This window comes from Stegastes partitus, unplaced genomic scaffold (genome assembly GCF_000690725.1).
Source record: "Stegastes partitus isolate 25-593 unplaced genomic scaffold, Stegastes_partitus-1.0.2 Scaffold571, whole genome shotgun sequence".
NCBI lineage: Eukaryota > Metazoa > Chordata > Actinopteri > Pomacentridae > Stegastes > Stegastes partitus.
Window position 1 is genome coordinate 36,593 of NW_007578302.1, and position 22,515 is coordinate 59,107.

General features: G+C 44.4%; 1 protein-coding gene across 2 annotated transcripts in view; it reads right to left on the bottom strand.

The window, feature by feature from the left end:
• sbf2 (SET binding factor 2) overlaps positions 1-22,515 on the bottom strand; it is a 99,485-nt gene that overhangs the window by 35,060 nt on the left and 41,910 nt on the right. For both annotated transcript variants that reach the window (XM_008288694.1, XM_008288693.1), the window contains exons 7-17: positions 20,110-20,242; positions 18,618-18,726; positions 18,153-18,266; positions 17,659-17,736; positions 17,244-17,357; positions 16,301-16,429; positions 15,288-15,386; positions 14,927-15,131; positions 14,662-14,771; positions 13,254-13,403; positions 6,390-6,458 (exon numbers count right to left, since the gene is read on the bottom strand). In XM_008288694.1, coding sequence (XP_008286916.1) covers positions 6,390-6,458; positions 13,254-13,403; positions 14,662-14,771; positions 14,927-15,131; positions 15,288-15,386; positions 16,301-16,429; positions 17,244-17,357; positions 17,659-17,736; positions 18,153-18,266; positions 18,618-18,726; positions 20,110-20,242 — 1,310 coding nt within the window. The remainder of the gene's footprint in view (positions 1-6,389; positions 6,459-13,253; positions 13,404-14,661; positions 14,772-14,926; positions 15,132-15,287; positions 15,387-16,300; positions 16,430-17,243; positions 17,358-17,658; positions 17,737-18,152; positions 18,267-18,617; positions 18,727-20,109; positions 20,243-22,515) is intronic.

The window sequence follows — 22,515 nt, forward strand, 5'->3', positions numbered from 1 at the left end:
ATCGAGTCATAACTGTATTAGAGTTTTCTGTCATGTGAGTGTTTATTGCAGCCAAGTTACTCATGACTTCCTAGTTGAACCAACGAGCACAGAATGTTTTCTTTCATTTTTTTTTTAGTGAATCAGGCATAAATGGTGCATTTTTGGCATTTTAATGACATGTCACGTTTCTAAGATCAGGACCTTCTAAACTCAGCGTCACAGATCCAAGAACACTGGAATGTTCAATATGTGATGATTCTCTGTGTTTTGACAGGTTGCGGTTTTGATAAATGATGAAATTTGGTGGAAAAAAATCCTCGCAAAGCCCACGGCGAGTTCTGTGAGTGTTAACATTTTAGATTAGATTAGACAGAACTTTATTGATCCCTTTGGTCGGGCACCTCGGGGAAATAGTTGTTCTAGAAGCAGCACAACACCGACAGAGACAGGAACACACATCAGTTAAGAAAAGAAAAACAGTAGACAAGGAAATGAAGGAAACAAACGGTTAGGAAGAAAAACAGCACGGCAATAATAATAATATGCTGTATAATACGATAACAATCAGTGTAGTTGTAGGTAAATATAGTTGAGTATAGAAAATATAAAGGTGTATCAAATATATATTAAATCTACAGGTTCACTTCAGTCTCTGTCTCTAGACAACAAACCACTTGCCAGCATCAGTTCTTCAGTTTGAGCGCTCTCTGGTTGACAAACTATGCCATCAAAGTGTTACTTCAAGTATATCTTAAGCTTTTTTTGGCAAACATATTTGCTTGCATTGCTATGTGTGTGATGAGCTTAAAATAATGTTGGCAACGCAAATGTGTTGTGAAGTCCTGCAATCCAAAAACATGTGTTTAACTGTCCCGTGATGAGAGCGAGAGGTGTCTTTAATCCGATATGGTTTCTCTCCTCCTGCAGGCTTTGCACAGTCAATCAATCCTAAATTACACCTCACGGCTAAACTATAAATGCGCCTCCTCTCCTTCCATCTAAACCGCTCTGACATCTACATGCGGCGTGCCAAAGTACAGCCCCGCAGTAGATCACAGGCCGACATGAGGACGACATAAATGGGGAGCTTGTTTAGATGAACAGTTCTCTCAGGAGGAGACATGATTAAATCCACTTCGCTATCATCAGAAGAAACGAGCACGCCGTCTTATACCAAGTATGGGAATTAGGCCATGAAATGACAAGGAGCAAAAAAAAGAAAAAACGCTTTGAAGAGCCTCGCCAACACACCAGCAGACTATAGAGAATACATGGTCTGTGGACTGACGGCACACAGAAGACCGACTCGGTGGAAGTGGAGTGATGGAGTGGAGCGAAATAAATCGTGACGAATGCGATAAGGCGTGCAGCCCACCAGATAGCACGGTAATACCTTTCTGTCAGCTGAGCGTGCTGCGTGTCTCGCAGCAGATGTTGCGTGGGCGGGCGTCTGTGTTTGTGTAGGGGGGGTCCGTGAGTTCGTGCGATTTGTCAATGTTGTCTATAATCAGCCTGGCTGTACTTTTCTGACTTGTCAGATATGTTCAGGTCACTTTGACCGAGGTCAGGCCTTCTTAATATGATAATACACGAAGGCTTACGGAGACGTCCACGAGACAGATGTGCAACGGAGGAGGACGGGGAAGGAGAGAAGAAAGAAGAGGAAAAGGGAGGAGGAAAGGAAGGTAGGAAGTGAAGATGAAGGCGAAAGAGGGAGTAGAGCACTATCAGACCCATCTGGCTGTGTGACCTGCGACGAGGAGGAATGCGGGGTTGGAGGGAGAAAGGGTGAAAAACAAGCAGGAGAAAACCACAAGAGGAGAAAAGGCTTCGTGCAGGTCGGAGGAACGAGGCTATCGGGGTTTGGGATCTTGTTTTGAACTGTGGGACTCGATGCAGGGGTTGATTGACTCCAAGCATCAGCTGGACGGCCACGCAGCATCACACATGTCCACTGTGGGGCTGTCCACTGCTGTCACTCGGGTGGACGGGGGGGAGCGTATGCTTGTATGTAGACGCTAAGTGAAGATTGCTGGGTCTGATATGTCACCAGCCTTGGGGCAGCAACATTATTTACGTGCTTTGGAAGAATTCGTAGCATTCCTGCACTGTTGATACAAAAACAGTCATTATTTCTGGACGCGTCCTCGATGAGACTGCGCGCCTGACCTGAGCGCCATCCATCTCCGTCACTTTCGCAATTCTGCATGAGTCAGTGCATTGCGAGAAAAACGACTCGAAAATCCTGAAACCGTGAAGGGGGGTATTTATAGAATGCAGTCACGTAAAACAAACAGAGAAAAGAAAACATGTCGAAAGTCAAAGTCATAAACAAATCCATCGTGGCATCCATAGGCGGCGACGGAGCTAAAACACAATGTACAAGTAACATAAATGTTCCGAGGCAGAGTAAACAGAGATACGGCGAGTCAAGAGCTGGACGTTTCTGAGATATACAAGGGTCACCCAGTACGTCATCCCCCCCTGTGAGGACATAGCGGAGAGCAGTTTGACAGAATGAGCTGCCAAATCCCTCCATGCATAAACTCTGGCTGAAAGAATGCTAACAGTCAAGTGTTCTCGCCGTGTAGGTCATTCAGAAATGTGTTTGGGTTTTTTCCACACGCTGCCGTATTCGATCTTTGTTTTCCCCGGACGGACGCGTTCGCTCTGGTCGCACATTCAAATGTAAGAAGACGTATCGTGATGATGTAAAGGGCAGAATAACAACGGATCCAGGCGTCAGCGACACCTGCTCATCTCTTGATAAATCCGCCTCTCGCTAGATAATGAATGCCAGAGGAACCGTCGGCAGATTAGACAATCACAACAAAATGTAAAACCTCACCTCGAACAAAAGGCCACTGTGCAAAGGTTGCGTGGCGTTTAGATAAACTTTACCTACGCAGGCCGAACGACGCCGTGCGCGTATGATTTAGCCCAGCAGATATTTTGCGATTACCACACAGCGATCCGAATCGAATACTGTTCTGTAAGTGCTTCAGCTTGAGCAAAACACTGAAGGGAGGTCAAGCCGAGGGGAAACCCAAGAAATGGGAAAGCAAAACAACTGAAAACAGAATTTGGGTCAAAAGCATAAGCTGTTCAGTGTCAGGGTAGCAAGAAAACTAAACGCGATCCTGGAGATTCTGACGGGGGCAGACATTCGCAGCACAAGGAAGCTTCCCACGTTCCCCGACCTGGAGACCTACGGGCCGTGGGGAAAGTGCCACCGTCAGCACGAAGGGCTTGCCAAAGTCTGGCCAAGAATACCCCACAGGAACTTGACCAATGTCTGACTCCTGATGTTGAACTTGCAGCCTTTAATGTGCACTGTCTGAACAGAGGGAGATAATTTTTTACCCAAAGTCTGGCATGGAGTAGCAGTCCAGCAAATCTATTCCTACTAGAGTGGAAAACATGCACTGTTGATTGTAAAAGATGCCACAACACCAGAAGCCACTTCATCTGTACATAAATGTGTACAGAGAAGTGTGAAAACCTGCAGGAACTAAAAGGGAAAACAGCTCCTCTGCTCCTGCTTACGAGACTCGTTCAAGATTAATGTCAACATGAGGATAAGTGGGTCAGTGCAGGAACCGACTGGGTCAATGATTCGATTCTCAGCACAAACAACCTGCGGACTTGGAAAAAAAAAATCACTTTTCTGGTCGTATTTCTAACAGCAAAGCCTTAATTACCATCATACTTCACTGTAGCACCAGTGAACACCTTCTAAAGTGTCGGCAGTATTTGGGGATCGTGTGCATATAAATCTTATGAAATAAATCCAACACCCAGTCCAGCTACGTGAGATACGGTTTAATAAAGGATGACTCAAACATGTGGTTTTATTGAGGCCAAATAAAAGATGTAGGATGAAACTAATCCTGACCACATGGACCCCTGCGGACTGCTTTAGGCAACACAATAAACTACACAACAGCTAATGATGAACTCGTTTTGTTCTGGGTCTTCTTCTGAGGTGTGAGAAGCCAGCCATTGCTCACATTCTGTTCTGTGTCTTTTGGCTCTTGTCAAGTCAGACAGATCATCAATAAAGTATTGACAACTGCCGGTGCTCCCCCTGCGCCTTTCTGACGTCCGACCGTTATTCGCTTTATCTTTCCCAAATCGTCAACACGACATTCACACTCTTCATACCGCGACTGAGCAGCTGTGCAGAGGTGAGAGAGGAATGAGAGGTTTTTTTTTTCTTTTGTTATTCAACCATTTGAGACACCTTCCACGTACGTCTTAGGTGTTTGAAGCACTTGTAAAACATCTGCCTTTCATTTTAACTTAACGTGTTGTTGGAGCTGCGATGTCATTGTGCTGAAAATAAAGACACGTCACATTTATGCAACGAAACTTCTAAGGTTGCACTTTATAATGGTCACATTTGCAAATGGAAATAAGATGATTAAACATGCACACAAAGCTGTGAGACTGGGGGTGATGGATCAACGGTAAGATGTCAGGATCATGCAGGCCTCTCAATCCCCACCCAAGTTGACAGCTGCTGCGATGCTCCATTACCAAGCTTTGTTTTTCTCACATTTCCACTGCATGATCCTTGCTCCATAAACCAGTTATTACAGATACTTTTGGCAGATTCCCTCCTGACCTCACTTTACTTTTCACCCTTTGGGTGAGGCAGCGCTTAAGCTTGTCACCAGCTCCACTCATCAGTAAATAACAAGGAAAAATCTGTCTCCCTAGAAATCGTTCTTTCTAACTAGCTGTCAGTGCCAGACAAAAAAAAATCATTTGCAATCTTCTCACTGGAGCAGCAGAGCATCATGGCAGGGTGGTGATGACTGAATATGCTTATGAAACGGGATTTGCTTAGAAGTGGTTAGTAACCGTTACATGGTTTAACAAGTGCACAGCGAAGCGGCACTGACAGAGCTGATCATTTTTTCGGCGCTGGTGGCCTTGAAGAGAAAGAAGAAAAACAACACATATGGCTTATCTGGGAGAGTTACATCAGCCTGTGGCATGTGAACTGGATGAGTCATGTGGTGGTAGAGAGAGGGCCAGGTCCCAGTCCAGCCCATCAGGGTATGGCACTGGTATCCAACAAAAAGCCAGCGCGGACAGTTGTGTCTGTCCCTATAGCAACAAGTAAGCTGCGAGGACATAGCTGTGGCGAGCAGAGCAGCTAGCCAGTGTCTATATTATGACTTGGAAACCAAAGGCCACAGTCGGTTCTTTACGCTGCACTGTGGAGGCTTGAACGTGCTGCGCTTCGTGCGTAAATGCTCCAAGATTGATAAAGGTCAGAGGCTGTGAAAGCTGTCCTCTCTCTGACTATTCCCTGCTTGCAAACTTCTCTATGGTGCAGTGTTAACCTAAACCCAAACTACCACACTGAGGTTCTGCTGACAATATACTAAATAAACATACAACACATGCAACAGTTGTTATAGCAAACCCTCACATTCTGAGAGAACTGGGGCCATCATAAGTTGTGCATGGGACATATATATATATATATATATATATATACATAGCAAAAGTTCACTTTGTTAGAAAAGCTGGAGCATGTGATGGCACTAACAGTTGTAGTTAGATTTTGGCCATCATATACTCCACTGTCAACATATCACTAGCAGAAGAAGCTACTACATCAGTCTGCTATTGGACTGCATTAGTCTCCATCAGTTGTTATACTAGTTGATGCACAATCAGACTACGACGGTTGCTGCATTCACCGTGGGCAGGTTGTTGTAGGTGAACATGTTTAAAGCCTCTCCTACAGAAGCAGATGTTTTCTGCAAAGACACATCCATCCATCCATCCATCCATCTATATACCGCTTAATCCTCACCAGGGTCATGGGGGGCTGGAGTCTATCCCAGCTGACTCAGGGTGAAGGCAGGTTCACCTGGACAGGTAACCAGTCTATCACAGGGCTACACTTAGAGACAGACAACCAAGCACACTCACATTCACACCTACGGACATTTTACAATCACCAATTAACCTCAGCATGTTTCTGGACTGTGGGAGGAAGTCGGAGAACCCGGAGAGAACCCACGCTGCACGGGGAGAACATGGAGACTCCACAGAGGAAGATCCCGGGTGTCCTCACCGGGACACGAACCGGCGACCTTCTTGCTGCGAGGCAACGATGCTAACCACCAAGCCACCTTGCAGCCCCTAAAGACACATCACTGGTTGATTCTTCCAATGCAATTTGTCAATACCTTCTGCAGCTCCAAAGATGACTCAGCTAAACTGTATTAGAATGGTGTTCAGACAGAACAGTTTTGCAGGATGTGCAGGGCCAGAGACCACACAAGAAACAGTTTGTATGCATCACAGTGAAGGTAAGTAGAATAACAGAATTACATTACATTTACATACATGCTGCTTCTGGGACTGGAAATTGATTTCCTTACCCTGTAAAAGGCTGTTGACAGCGGCAGCAGCGCGGCAGCCACGGTGAACTCCTCGGAGCTGGAGCAATCCTGTAGGTCGAACAACAGGGGAGAAGTCAGGGCACGGCAGCACACAGCAGGAGACATGCTACAAATCTCCGTGAACATCTTTTCTTGACCGGAGCCCCCGAAACAAGCAGCACAGGTTTCCAACAGGGAGGTCACACACACGCTGTGGCCGGAGGGGAATCAGTTCTGGTAACTTCATGGAGAAACATTTCATCCCTGCAGCAGTGAGTCAATTTTCAGATGTAAGATATACAAATAAAATCTGTCCTTCGGCGCACAACTGATACGGCGCCTTAAATTAGAAAAGCAGAGATGTGATTTATCGAAGACGATGGGGGGGCAAAGAATCTACGCAGCAAACGTAAGTCCCTGTTATATAAAGACACCTTGTCCAGCTAAATGACAGGGCGATATCCACATTAAAAAAAGGCCAGCCAAAAGCATCCACTCTGCTCCACTTCTATCAGGACATATGCTTTCAATAGCCTTATATAATCTCTGCCTTGACACAATTGTCAGAGCGTTCCAGTCTCCAATTTATTGACAATTTTATGTTCTGCATTCTTGAACTAGATTGCCATACAAGTCTCATTAAAGAAAATCACAGGATCTTAGGCATCTCTGACATCGAATGCTGTGTCCATTTATCCAGCAGCTACAACCAGCCAGAGAGCAAACGCAATCCTCTGTTTTTAAAATCAGGGAAAATCTTCCCTCTTCAGACGGCTACACATCATGCCACGCAAGAGTCTTTGTAGTTTGGACTGTTTGGGGTCAAGGAGGCGGTGCTTAATTGTGCTTTCAGGAGAACGGCATTACGCTGAACAGCACATTAAGAGGCTTAATGCGAAGGGTTTAGGGGCCCGAACTAAACTTTTCTTACAGAGATCACGGAGAATGATGAGAACGTAGAATAAAAGAAAAGGATGCGAGTTGGACTCAAAAGTACTTCAGTCACAGGAAATTGGTGCTTATCTTTGGTAAGCTGTGTTGGGATTTATTTGTTGGACTCTGTAAATGAGAACGTCCAGAGGAAACTCGCTTTAAGACCGCGTACAAACAACAGCACTGATTCTGACCTGGTGCCGCACCTCATAACCAACCAGCGGGGCATCGGAAACATTTTCTTGCTTTTTTCTGCCCTCAAATCTCTTTTTTTTAATGTTACATTAAAAAGCAAACACACACACATCTTAAGCTCATAGCTGCGTCTTTTAAAAACTATGCAACAAGCTATCAGAGTCTTTAATTTTGGCGGGAGAGATAGGCGGAGGAATGCTGTACTTTCTGATAGCGGTCTGTAATGGGGGGCCTCTGTTACCACCATTCCTGGAGAAAAAAACACACACACACACACACACACACACACACACACACAAGAATGTACAGAGGGGAGAAAATGCAAAACACATGAAAGCCTGGACCCCCGTCGACCAAGCAAAATAGTTTCTGTTTTATTTTCCTTGTCGCTAGTGTTTTTCTTTGCAGTTATTTGGGCTGCGGTAAAATGTTCCAGCTTACTGGAGCGGCACCAAAGCATTGTTTACCGGCATCCTCCGCAACGCTGCAGGTCACGGGAGTTCATGGACACCAGTCAAAATAGAACAGCAAGTGGAAATGCACACGGGAAAGAAAAAAAAGTGTGAATATCTAACAAACCAATAAAAAGAAGGAAACTCAGCAATGCGTGTCATCAGTCAGAAACCCGGGTCGGCAGACGCTTTGCAGAAACTGCTACAAGCTTTGTTCAAAGAGCTCGACAACAAGACGCTATCAGCTGTACTCAAGCCACACTTACCACCTACAAACCTCGACCTTAATCTGTTGTGAGGAGACAGAGGGGCTAAGTGACAGCTGGAGAGCTCTGGAGGTCAACGAACAAAGCAAACTGATAACAACGCAGCTCTGAGATAAGACTGAATGAAAAGTGAAAGTTATTGCATTTAGAGCTCAGCCACTTTCATAGTGCTGAGTAGATCCCTTTCGTTTAGGGGAGGAGGGGAACTTAATTTATTTCAAGACTGGATGGAGAAGAAGGTGTTGAGTATCCCCTCATTTCTGTCTGTCAGGTCTCTGTTTCCTTCTATTATTTCCCTGCATGTCGAACTGTTTCCCCTTCATTCTCGAAACTTGCTGAAGTTGTGACGGCAAGAATGACTAACGCAGCTACTCTGCCTCAGACACGTATACAGCCACCGTAAACAAAAAGCTCGAGCCTGTGACAGAAAAACTGCAGGATATGAACAAACAGCAAATTCCTGTGTGTTCACAAGAGGTTGGCACTTCTCAGGGAAGCTGTAACATGAACTGACGCTCACGGCAGGCTTTTATGAGGCTTTTGCGGTCACAGACAAACCAAAAATCTTCAACTCAGCGGCTATTACTGTTCAGTCTGTTGAATCACTGATAGGAAGCCACACAGTTTGACCTCTTACGTCAGCCAGACGTGCAACAAACACAGCCCTCAAGACATCCGATTAACACAGATGTTTACCTGGTCATACTGGTCATACTGGTGGACATCCCAGAGAAACGGTTAACTGGACATGGGAATGATACCCAGCACAGATTCCCAGTGACCAAGGCAGTCCATCACGGACGCTGAGGCAGACAGGGGCCATGTTCTCACAGCAAGAGACTAATTTATGATCTAAATAATGTAAAAATGAAACGAAGGCATTAATTCAAAGCGATTAAAGTGCAGCAGGCCGTGTTCAGCCTCGAGGGGGGAACACAGGGTACAGACTCAGCTGGTAGGAGCCCCAACCTCAGGCTTCAGCCGTCTGCAGCCCGGACAGGACGGTCAGATAAAGCTGCTCATTCTTTCCAGCAACATCTGTGCGTAACGTGTCTCCTCGCACGGCGCTCCACATCGGATGGACGAGCCGAGGATCATGCAGAACTCATGGAGTCCATGCTGTGGCGACCACTTCCCATGGATCCCCCGCCCTAATCCCCTCTCACAGTAAACTGCCATTCAGAGTGTGTTTTTGAGCACCATCGTGAGGGCCTCAGCCATGAGAGAGCAGAGCACAGAGGGCTCATAATCCTATCTGACAGGAAATGGTTGGGATGCCAGGATACATCCACAGCAGGGCTCATTCCCCCCACATGGCTTGCGCAACGTTTACTTCTAAAAGCTGGAGCAGTGTCCAGTGTGTGCACGCACAAACAAACGAATGAGCAATTAGCTCAAATATCTTAATGAGGGTCGTTACCGTGCGTGATTCATGGCGGAGAAACGGCACAGATAAGGATTACAACAGATGTTTAAACAGGAAAAAATGCGTCACTGTAGATTCCAATTCCATTCAATCCATTCCAGATATCGTATCGGCATTGTTTGGCGTGTTGCAAAACATGCAAAGAAAGACAAAACAAATTAATAAGAACTGACAAGGTACAGTACCACCTGACTCTCATGTCCTCACCTTTAACCTTTTGTACATTCTACGTATTACGTAGCACTTCCTGCGGCTGCGCTCCCCTGCAAACCTTTCAAAGGAAAACGCTGATTGTATCCAGACAACACAACTGTCACTCGGCCTGAAGCGGAGAGTTAAACGCTAAACGTTGTGATCCGCCTCTTAATGATGATGTCATCGCAAATCAATGTGTCACATCAACACATATGCCAGAAATTCTAATGAGGCATTATGCTGTCATTATACAAAGAGCGAGCAGCATTTTTTACACAATAGGTCACTTTGGCTTTGTTCAGCCCTTCAGGATCTTGTGCACACACACACACCCATACACAACGGCTGGCTGTGGCGCTCCGAAATATCATTTTGGGATTCTTACGTGGCTGGGCGTTGAAAGAAAGGGCAGAGAGCAGTATATGAAAGCAATTACTGGTGCCGCAATTTACTATTTATATTCCTTTCACAGATCATCAGGGACGAATCCCTCACAACTCCGCTGAGACCGAGAAATGAAAACCAGGAACAAATGCCTGGCATCAAGGCTAAATAACAAACAACACACAATAAAATCTAGAAAACAAACACGGACCCATCAGAGAGAGGCCGACCGAACCGTATCCCCATGTCGCAGCTAACCAAAGAGCACTCTGCATCAAATCTCTTCTCCATGTGTGAAGTTACTACTTTTTTCCACATGTGTGGCTGTGGATCGCTGGTTCTTCAGCAGCACGCCAGAGGGAAGGACAGGAGGCTAATTAGTCTTCACTTAGAGATGATCATTTTAAATATAGTCATATAGCGGTAAGATGCAGATTTCAGCCTATTTGAAAACACAGACTTCTCTCTTTTTGTCTTGTGGAATCACTTGCAGGAAGGCGTTTTCTTATTCCAGATGTGCACGACCATTACCTGCTTCACGGAGTCTGACCTTGATAAAAGCAGGACTGAAGGATTGTCGCTAGAATCCTGCATTTCACATCAACTTGTGACGACGTGCTGCATTGTTCGTGTTTTTGTGTTAAAGGTCATGTTGAGTCCAGTCTTGCAACATTTTTTTTTGAAATTACTCATTTGTCATAACAAACCCAACCAGCTCTCACTTCAACACAGAAAAGATGAACAGACAGCCGTACGATTGTAGAAACGACCTTCATGATTAGACTTAAACAGTTAAAGCACCGACTATGCAGGAGGGATTCTGGTCTTAACCAGACCTCTTGCCACGTTTTGGCTTTTCAACAAGTGATAAACTGCTACGAAAACAACAAGAGCTCATCTCTGATCCTGGAAATAAAGGCTGTCAGACATTGTGCAGCGCAAAAGGGATGATTCAATAACATTTCTTTTCACGTCTTTGTGCGTGGAAAGACAACATCTGCACATCAGTAGCCTTGACATGCAGACGATGCATCGGCCAAAGTCATCAATAATGCATTTCATTTTGTCCCGATTTATAATTGTGGAGCAAATGACACGTCAAATGACCTTGCATGTCCCTGGCGCGGGCAGATGGTGGGATTAATTGGCTATCTATCTTCTTAGGGGGAAAAAAACAAAAAGAATGACTGGAATCTGAAGTCGCTCCATAAAAGCTGCACTCTGTGAGGACTGCTTAAAATTATTAAAATCCCTGGAATGGGCTGATTCAAGGCAGTAAAACATGAGGAACTACCAATAAAGACCCGGCTGCTCTGGTCGAGTAAAGCTTCACCGACTCTTTATGAGCTCCACAAAAACACATTACTTACTCACTTTGACAAGTAGCTGAGGCATGAGGGCACCGGGAAGAGACAAACACACGATCTGATAAACAACGAGCAGCGCTGTTGAGACTCGGTCTTTCGACACGCTGCCAGAATGTTGTAAACGAAGACAAACACAAGAATGGAAGAAAAAGATGTTGAAGACAGACGGATGTTTGCTACTGTACATCATCAGCTTCGGAAAACGATTTGTTTTTATTAGAATAAATAAATGATTCTTACTATTACTGGAAGAAGTAAGATTCACATTCACAGTTTGGGTAAGCACTCAGGACCACAACACCAAGGGTCAGATTCCCGCTTGTAGCAGAGTTTAAAAGTACAGTCGTGACTCAATAACCCAACACTAAATGTAAAACCTTCTTCTATGTCAGATAGCAAGGCTGTCGGATTGTCAAGACGGAGATCCAGATACGAGGAGGGCTTGATGCTGGAAGGATCATTAGTTGTTCACTATTGTTCATAGTTGTTATAATAACTAGTAGGGCTGGTCCCAGTAGAACTTTCTGCTCTCTGGGTATTCAGGCCCAATTAATGATAAATATCAGAATATTCTGTGCGGTCGGGGGACACTTCCACCCCGGGGCAGCGCTCTGACGGGGTGGAAGTGTCCAGAACACACAGGCAGTACTTGGCTGCTGATGCTAGTTTAGTTAGCGCTCACACTTCTGTTTCCTCCATCGGTGGCGGCGGGGGAGTGGCAGATACGCTCCACCGTTACCATCCATGTTTACTTCCATAAACACTGAGCACGCTCGCTGCGTGTGACGTGGTCGTGTCCTCTTCTGCGCATGCGGGACACTTTTGGGTCGTATGAAGTTCACACAGCAGATCACATACAAGTCGCATTGAACTGGAAACGTGAAGGAAGTCACAAAGAAATCCTCATTGAGCATCAAGTCCTGCAGTGTGAACGTAGCCAATCTGTGGGATTGTTCAGTCAGATAATACGCCGTCATCCTGATTGGTGACATTAAATGTCATGTCGGAGTCACAATCCAAGGCTGTCGCTATGTTAAGGCTGTTTTTATGGGTTCTGTTCGTTTCTCCTAAAAACCTGTCGGACAGCAGGTTTAGGACTGTTAAGGGTCGATTATCGAGTCACGATCTAAAAGCTGTTTTATAAGCAGAGCAAAATCCTTTAACTGTAAAACACACAAATAATTTGGTTTCAATACCCAGAATACATGATGGTTACTGATGCAGTTTTGGGGTTAGGAACTGATTTTTGTGTAAACTTAGTTTTTCCTCACATTTTCTTTCAAAGTAGCTGTTTTATGGAGAATCTGAAAAACCATTCTGTTAGTGTGGTTCTTTCACTGTTTCTGGAAAAAGACAAGACTTCCTTTTTTGAGCCCAATTCTTCAAGTCAACTGCTTAATTTGACCAACAGTCCAAAATCCAAACCTGGAACAAATGAACGTTGTACTTGATAAACTATTTAAATAACAATTATGTTTTTTTAGTCAACCAACAGACTGGCTGGCTGATTGGAAAACAACATCTTCACATTACAAGAAAAACATGTCTGACTGGTTAAAATGTTCTTGGCTACGTGACGTATTAGCGTTCACGTTCCACATCAGCGTTCAGCTCGGATCTGTGACTTGTGGTGATCTGTCGCTTACCTGAAGGGCACAGTTCATCATACGGATGATGTAGTCGAACTGTTGGTGGTCCAGTATGGCACGGTTCTGCTGGACGTGAAGACTCAGTTCGTCGGTCAGACACTGGCGGGCCGACTTGCCTTTCAGAGCGCGGAGTGCAGCCGGCAGCGTCTGTCGGGAGAAAGACAAACAAGGACGGTTTTAGAAAAAGAAAAAAAAAACTACAACTACTACTTCGTGGTTGTACGCCTCTGCCAAACAGTCGCGTTCACATTCATGTCTGTCCATTTAATATATTTAGTTCACTGAGAAAAAACAAAAACAAAAGAAAAAACAGAGTGAAGTTGGAAGTAGCGACAAAGTTTGGCATCTAAGATCACAGAGTCAGTATCCAACCAAATGACTTTTTGGACACAAAACGTCATTACTTCATTAATTTAACCTGTTAAACATTTATTTTGTATGAAATTTCTTGAGTTATTGGTCAAGGTCACAGTAACCTTGACCACCAAATTCTAACATTTCTGCCACATTTGAACAAACTGGGTCGAGGTGTTCCACATGTATTACATTAACGAGAATGCGACAGACGGACATCTGTATGGACGGACAGAAAACATGAAAACATAATGCCTTCAGCCATAGCTGTGGGAGGCACAGGGGCATAAAAAAAAACACTTCAGAATTAGGTAACTGACCTCAAAAGAGAGGCTGATTAGTGTTAGAGCGAAGACGTGGCTGTTTAGAAAAAAAAAATGGGAAACACATTTTTAAGAGAGCCAACCGCTGTTCCATGCCGTATTGATAATAGCACTAATTTGATTTAACTATCCGTTCACTGCTCTGAGTAACACTATGTACGAAAACAGTACCTCCAGCTACTCCGACCCGCCGGATGGCTAATGGTGTTCAACTGACCATTTGGCAGTCAAGGATTTACAGGCTCATGGGGGGTTCAGAGGATGCCTGCTATGCATTCTTGCATTATAGACAGAGATGCAGGCCTGGATTATATAACTGCTATATGAAGCCAGAGGGATGCATAAAGTAACTGGCAACCATCCCATTTCAAACATATTGGATGCATATTGGGCAGAATGTTCACCTATGGCCTGACGTAGATCGGGCTACAGCAAAAAGAAAAAGAAAAAAAAAATAAATGTGAGGGAAGATCTCGGTTGAGTGTAGATGCTTGAAAACTGATGAAGCTCTGTGTTAAAACAGCTTGGAACATGGATTCAGAGTGTTTTATTAACGCCCCGTCTATTCCGGTGTCTGTGTGCCAGCTGGGAGATATCAGGACGATGACGGTGAGGAGAGATCAGCAGCTCCATGACGGCCCGCAGGAGTAACTCAGAGCACGGAGGCCTCCAGTTAATGAGCACATTTAAAGGTTGATTAGCTCCCCTGATGAAAGAGTGTGCATCACCTTTTCAGTCTCCAGGGTCTTGTTGTCAAAGATGAAGGAAATGCAGCTCCGCACCACCTCCAGCCTGCGAGCGCTGTTGAACACGGAGCCACTCTTACCCATGATGGACGCTGGAGGAAAGAAAGACAGACCGGCCGGCGGAGAAACGTCCGTTAACACGACAGCTACTGCTGCTAAGATATAGTCTGCAGGTGTGAGTAATTCTATCACAGCGAGAGGGAACGTTCAACATCGTCATGGAAGTTTATTTTAAAGTGGGTCATACCGACGGGTGGTCCCGCAGGTACAACACATTTCCTCTCAGTCCGTGTAGAAGGAGGCGTGTTGCTGTGTTTGGCCACGCCCTCCTGCAGCATCTTCTCCACGTTTTCGTCGTCCAGCAGGGGGAAGGGTACCTGGTGCACACGCAGGTGGGATCCCTCGGACGGCCGAGGCACTTTCTGGAATGCCATGTGGGGGTTTGGGTTCTCCTATTGCAGAAAACAACGCGCATTAATAGGACATGCTAGTGTTCATACGACAGTGTATCACTCCTGCAGAGCGAGCTGAAACGAGGGCAGATGTGCTGTGCAGTAAAACACCATGTAGACATACTGGGAGACACAGTTGTTTGCATGAAGCCTTACGTTTCTGTACAGCTGCTCAGAGAGCTCCCTGATGTGCTTTTGCAGCTTGGCAGGGTTGACCTCTTCTTCCTTAAAGCTGTCAAAGTCTAAGGCCACCAGCTACAAAGCACAAATCAAACAAATGACAATCAAACAGTGCTATCCTCATTGAAAGGGAGTCGTACAGATGGACAGTCGACGCTGACCCTTTCACACGGGTCGAGTACCACCTTAACCTTCTGAACCCCGAAACTTGTTGGAATGCACGAGTCATAAAAAAATATATAAAATGACACCATTTATCAGAGCCAGAAGCTGTAAAAACAAGCGTTAAAATCGCAATATTTCATCAAAATCACTTTATTCTGCATGTCTTGTTCAAAAGTTGGCCAGAAATACAACACGTGCTCTCACTAGATTCTTCAAATAAACACACAAATACATCCTGCTCTCCTCTGAGCAGCCGAGAAGTCATCAGTGACTCAACTGTGGTCGGCGGTCACGTGACTAAAATTCGGGGAATATTTGGCTGAACTGCAGGTTGTGTTTACACGCAGCAAAAAAAAAAAAAAGGACACAAATATGGAAACAAACTAAAGAGGGAAGCAGTAAATTATCGATAGTATGCAGCGTCACCATTTCTTTTAAGTGCTGCTAACATCTGTGGGCACTTGGAAAATGTTGATTTTTGCTGAAATTTTCTAAGATAAATAATCAACTTTCCTTTTTTGTTTCTTTTTATGATTTATGGCACAGCTGTGTCATACTGCACAGAAAACACTTGTGACCTCCTTCTCCTCCTAGCCGTGGCGGTGCTGTTTCCATAGAGGACTTTTTATTGCAGTGAAAAATGAGCCCACGGTGAGTTAGAACGTGACACGAGCAGAAAAAGCCCAGAAACAGCTCGGGGTTCAGAGGGTTAAACCGGTCCACATTAAGATCTGTTTCTTTTTCACTTTAGTGTCAAAAAATGCTTTTGTGTGAACTTCTATAAATAGCTAAAAAGGTTTAACGGGTACATGGTGGTGCGGTACCTCATCAAAGAGATCGCAGGCTCGGTAAGGTGGACCTCTCTCTGAGACAAAGCCAGCAAAGGCCATGCCATCCAAAACCTTGGTCAGGAAATCATTCTCGATGAGGCCTCGCTGACCCAGGAAGGCAGTCTGGATAATGTCAGAATTAGAACAGTTACAATCCCACACAGATGGGAGCAATGTAATCTTGATCATATGGATTTACTGCAGACTGAAAAACAAGCACAGCGATCGCAGCCATTTTTAGAAATGATCTGCAAAAATATCTCTGCAAGGGGCCCTTTTATTGTTGAAAACATGAATAAATTCTTCAGCGTGCACAAAAGGGGAAATAAATCTAGTTATAAATGACTACATGCAAATGAATTTAATTTACTTTACGCATAATTATTTGTGCTTGCGGGTAGAAGAGATAAAACAAAGTTCACTCAAGCCGTCCCCACTCAGGGATTCCAGACGAATAAGCAGAGCTTTTGTTTATAATGTGATCCATGTGGGGTACTTTGAGGATGATGTGCTGATGGGTTACCACGGAGACACCGCAGACACGAACAAACAAAAACCCTGGCACAAAACAAAAATGTAAACCTAATACGTTTCATATGGCTCATTGCCGGGCTTTGCCCAAGGCCTGTGTCCGAAGTTTGTATAAACAAAAGGATAGCATCATGAAAGAGGGTGTGCATGAAGCCTCGGCGACACATTTAGAGCAAGAGGCACACAAACACACAACGCTGCGCACCCATCGCTAGTTTATCTGTCACGTCTCTGGAAGTCCACCCACATCGCTGGCTAAAACATTCTTGGCAGATCAAAAGAATAATGTGTTCGCTGAGGGCGAGTTGCTTCAGGGGTTTAATCTGAGGTCACATATTGGAAAATAAGGGGTTTTGCAAAATTTTTTAATTTCAGCCCCGGGAGCTCCATTCTGCTGCTTTCTTACCTTGTGAAAGTGAATAACAGGTTCGGAATGGATGCGAATGAGCTGCAGGCAAGACCTGTAGCCCTGGAAGAGTTGTGCAAACAGCCTGAGAAAGACGGCCCTCACCTCCTTGTCCTGGAAAACACACACACACACACACGCACACACACACGCACACATAGATGCCGTTACTCATCAGCTATGCCGCAAATGCAGTTTGATAATTATACAAGAGATATGTTTTTTGTCTTTAGGGTAATGGGTTACTGTCAGCTTGTGCCCTCACTCCAACGCTGACCTTTATGCAACAAGAAACTTTTTCTGAGGAAGGCAGACTGTCCTCCTCACGAGGGGAGAGGAGAACATCCCTACTCAGAATGAGACACCCCGAGGATAACCGGCAATAAGAGGCCATGTGATGATTATGACGACTTACCAACAGCTTGAGGTTGGAGGGGGCAGTGCGAGGCGGAGGGAACGCGTTGTCCGCTATCTCCAGATCAGGGTGTAAGACCTAAAAAAAAAAAAAAATGAAAGAATTGATCTCAAGATGATGTATTTGCTTTCTATTAACCCAGCACAGTTAACATTTGTTGATTTTGTGTAGGAAACTTGCAGTGTTTAAGAGGGAAATAACTGAGATCAGTCAGGAGAAAATACAGAAAAACCAGAAGTGTCTCGTGCTTTATTTAAGGTAAGAACATTCATTTAATTGGTGATCATTGAGCAACTGAGTGTAGTAAGTACTGTGTGTGAATGACAGACGTGTATACAGCTGCTAACAAGAGAATACAGTCATTTGTCTGCATCAAAGCTGATTGATTTCAGTGTATTCATTTCTGAGTCCTCACGTCACACGTCATCACATCGCTGTTATTTAAATGATATGTTCGCGTCTGTTTGCGTGTGTGTGTGTGAGTCTGTGTTTACCAGAGACAGGGTACACTGTGTTTGGTGCAGCAGAGGCTCGGGGAGCAGGGACAAGTGGATGCACTCAGGGATCTTTATTGTTCCTCCATCCAGGTCAGCGATAATTACATCCAACTGATCAAAACACACAAAACATCGCATGTCAGGTGGTTCGACTGCAGCTGGGGGGAAGCGCTGTGACGTACAACACTGTGTCTGATGAGAGTCAACCGAAAGCAGCTAATTAAATAGACATCTTGTTTACATGGAAGATCTTTCTGAAAGCAGAGGGCTTGTGAAATTAAAACTGCTCCGCTTAGGAGAACGAACAAGGATGTCACGATTGCTCTACAGATATCAAAATAAACTCTAAAAGACTCCAGTGTTTGTTAATGACTCACAGGTGTCTGAAAGCATTCAACAGTTTATGATCTTCCACTTGTGCATGCCTGTAACTGGGGATGCCTGCGACGCATCTGCACTCACCAGATCCTGGATTTCACTCTGAAACATGGAGTGCACGCCGATGATGAAGGGAGTGGGTGAGCTCAACACCTCCAGCAGCCGCGAAGGAAGAATGGGGATGTATGGGTAACTGAATGCACGACAAGAAACCGAAAATGAACACGTGTAGAATGTACAGATTTACTAAAAAGAGAGTGAAGCAAGAATTAGGGGGAAACCAAGAGCTTAAAACATACTTCCCCAGAAGGAAGAGGATGTGTTTGATTAAGAAATTAAAACATGAGCAAGCTTAGAATAAGTGATAACATTAAAGCTTTCATCATTCATTTTGCAATTACCTGTTACAAGTTTTGGAAATTTATCGGCATCATCATCTACCAGAAACTTTGTCGTATCTCGTCTGTGTCTAGTAGACATCCTACAGTCCACATTATGTCGACACAGCATGTTTTATTTCTACCAGTAACACAGAATTACTCAAGACCAACGATGTGTACCGGTAATCTGATGCCATCTTTTGAAACATTAAACGTTCAGCAGACTCCTCTCAGCAGAGTGTTTGTGTAGTTTATTAACACTTGTGAATCACACAAGGCTTTTTGAGGCATGCGGTTGTGTTGCCAGTGGGTAGGACAGACAGATAAACCATTACTAGCATCTGCCTGTTGCTGTTGGCAAACTGGCAAATTTCACCCAGACATAGGAGGCAGGAAAGCCTCGCTGTTGCTGTCACTACGCAGAGAAACACGATGGACGTAGAGGCTTGGGCATCTCATGGGGTCAAAGGGGATTTGTTTGCAGGGTTTGGAGGCTCTATCTCGAAGCCTGATGGAGGGCTTTGTGGTTCCAGCTCCAAATCCACCAATATATATATATATTTTGGGCCCTCTAGATACAAATACATCTCCTGCACACAAACCCATCCACTCAAATACGAGTTAACCAAATGCTAATAACACTTAGAAACAGATTGTCAGATCGGGGAAGCACAGGTATAAATAACTACATTAATAAGACGGGCCGCCATGCTCGTTTCTAAAAGTGTCCCTAATGTTACTCCAATGACAAAATGTCAAAGTGTCATCTGAGAAAAAGTCTGCAAGTTGTGGTTTGTTTATTCACCATTTTTCTTTATTTATGGTATAAGGATGCACAAGAAGGGCTCCTGAAGTGTTTAATCTTAATGCAGTCGTGGTTAAAATGGTTTGCAAAAATATGACGAGAAAAATAACTTCCTGAAAATCCCCTTAAAAAAAACGTTGCACAAGAAAGTGAGGATTGCAAAAAAGGGAAGCGTGTGAATCACTGTACAAGTGAAAGGCATTTCTAGGAGATATTATTTCAGAGAAGAGTGAGTCTGTGGTAAAACCCTGGAAAGAAAATGGTTAAACAAGATAAAATGTTGTGAAATTAGAGGGTGAGCTTATACAACTAAAAAGGTAAAACAGATCACGAGCCGTCAAAGTCCTAACACCAGTCGATCTCCTAGCGAAGCGTCACGTGACAACCTCACCTGTATTTGAGAGGGAACATGAGGGCTTCCAGGGCGCGACACGCCTCTCCGAGCCTCTGGTAGCTGGTGGAGTGGAACAGAACCTTGTGTTCCGTCAAAACTGCACAAAACAGGCTTAGAACATTTTGGATTCCTGAAACGAGAAAAAAAACAAGAGAGAACGAAACTGATGAGGTATTTGCTGGAATGTGACGTCCACATTCTTCCACATCATTCATCAAAGTTTCACAGTTGTTTGTGGAGGATTGCAAACTTCAAACAGCGAGTTCAACACATAACATCCATTCAGGGGTTCTGTGAAAATCTAGAACAGGTTCGAGGCCGATTAGCGCGATACTAAACACGTCGTTATTCAGACCGATGGTAATATAGAAATTTGTAGAGCTGCTCGTGGTTTGGGTGTAAATGTTTAGCCGTTAGTCTAATTGGACATTTGGTTTAAAAAATGCTGCATGACTCCACAACGGCAAACTGAAGCGCAACGTTAAAACCGCTGAACAGGCCGAGTTGTGTCGGTTCTTTTGTGAACAAGATGCCTGAAGCGAGGGTTGCGACTCGCTTAATTTCAGAAAAGAGCGTGACTTTGTCTGCAACTCACTGCAGCCTTATCGTTTCACTGCCTACGTAAATGAAACCACCACAGCACGTCTTTGTCTTTGTTATGTGGGCAAGGCGCTGCCATTCTGTTTTCCATTGCACAGGGCAAATACATGTGGACAGGAATGCTGAGCTAAAAGAGGAATACAGTAACATGAAAGGAAAAAAAAATGCATCTCACGCAACTGGTGCTAAATTTTGCTCATGCAATCAGATATAATTTGCATTAAAGTGCTATTTGGTAGGTGCCAAAGGGTTAAAATAAAATAGATGAGTTGGAGTCCCTGCACATTAGCTCAAGCTGTCCACAGCTATTTTGAGACAACCTGCTGGTTCATACAAGAAAATTCCACGACCAGACGGGACAGTTTATGTTTAACACTGAATAAAAAAAAACTCTATGGGAAAACTCATCTCTGAAAAACAAAGGAAATTGCTCACTCTCATACAGTATAAATAATATTTCAAATACCGTTTTGACAATCAGGAAGAATTCAGGAATCAGGAAGTTTACAGTTCCTGTTATTGTTTCCTATCAAGCCACTGACAGAGCAACTCATCACACGTTGCAGCGATAAGGACGGAGGAACCCCGGCAGACGTATCCGCGCCACTGGGGGCGCTGAGTCTGGACGTCTGCTGGTCTGAGAGGAGCGCTTCAGTGATAAACAGGAAACGTGACGAGCCTCAACAAAACATGACTTCTGATTTAAAAATGCTCATCTTTCCCTTTGTTATTTCGCTCTGAAGAGCCGCAACTCATTGACATCTTCTTAACAGTCCAGTATCAGTAAAGGCATGTCAGTTAAAGCGTTGGTTTGGAGGATTTTTTTTGTTTCTCTCTCTCTTCTTTTTTTTTCCTTTTTGCTTTACTTGATAGCAAACAGCACCCAAACAAAACAACCAATCATCCTCTGAACGGAGCTGCTCATGTGACCAAACCACTGAGGCTCTGGTTTCATAATCACACCTCAAGTTCAGGTGTTCAGTTATCTTGTGGAAACAGCGACGCGTTTCCGAGCCCTAAATAAAAAACTGACAGCGGCAGCTCCGGACAACAGAAGAGACAAAGGCAACAAACAACAAACAGCAGGGCTGTTGATGGCCGGTTTTATCTTGCCCCTGGGGGGGGATGTACTTCCTCTGCAGTGTGACATGTTTAACACACATTCCTCTCTGGTGACTCGGTGACCTGTGCGCGCAGGCTGATGTGCCGACCTGCCACTCTGCTCAGCTACTACCCGCTCCTTATATGGGGATGACCTAATACGTGGAGAACAAAACACTTGTTCTCTATGATTACATGTTATTCATCAGCTGACTTATGAGATCTGTCTTCCTGTCGTGGTGAATGATTAACTCAGCTCTGGTTTGACTGTGTCACTCACTTTCACTCCGTCTGTCTATCAGAGACTCACGACCAACAGGACTGACAGTTTTGTACCTGCTTTCTAAACCTTGCTTTTTAAATCTGCTTATACTAAATCTATTTATTATTATCATTATTAATAGCAACACAACTTCTTTCCGTGTGTGGTGTTTTGATGTATTGAGCCATTAAAAGTCAATAGTCCTAAATCAACCCTCTGCAGAACACATTAAGCATAATTAGAAGGACTAACACGATTACGCATCATTTTCTTGCCAAGAGTAGAAAGATAAGAACGATGCCAATGTCTGCATGAAGAGCAACAAACTCGACTCTATTCAGAGGCTAAAAGGAAATTAGCCTACCAGCACTTCTGCAACTCAGATGTCACATTTGTTTAATCTATTTACAAGTTACAAGAATTAAAAAGACAAACTTCCA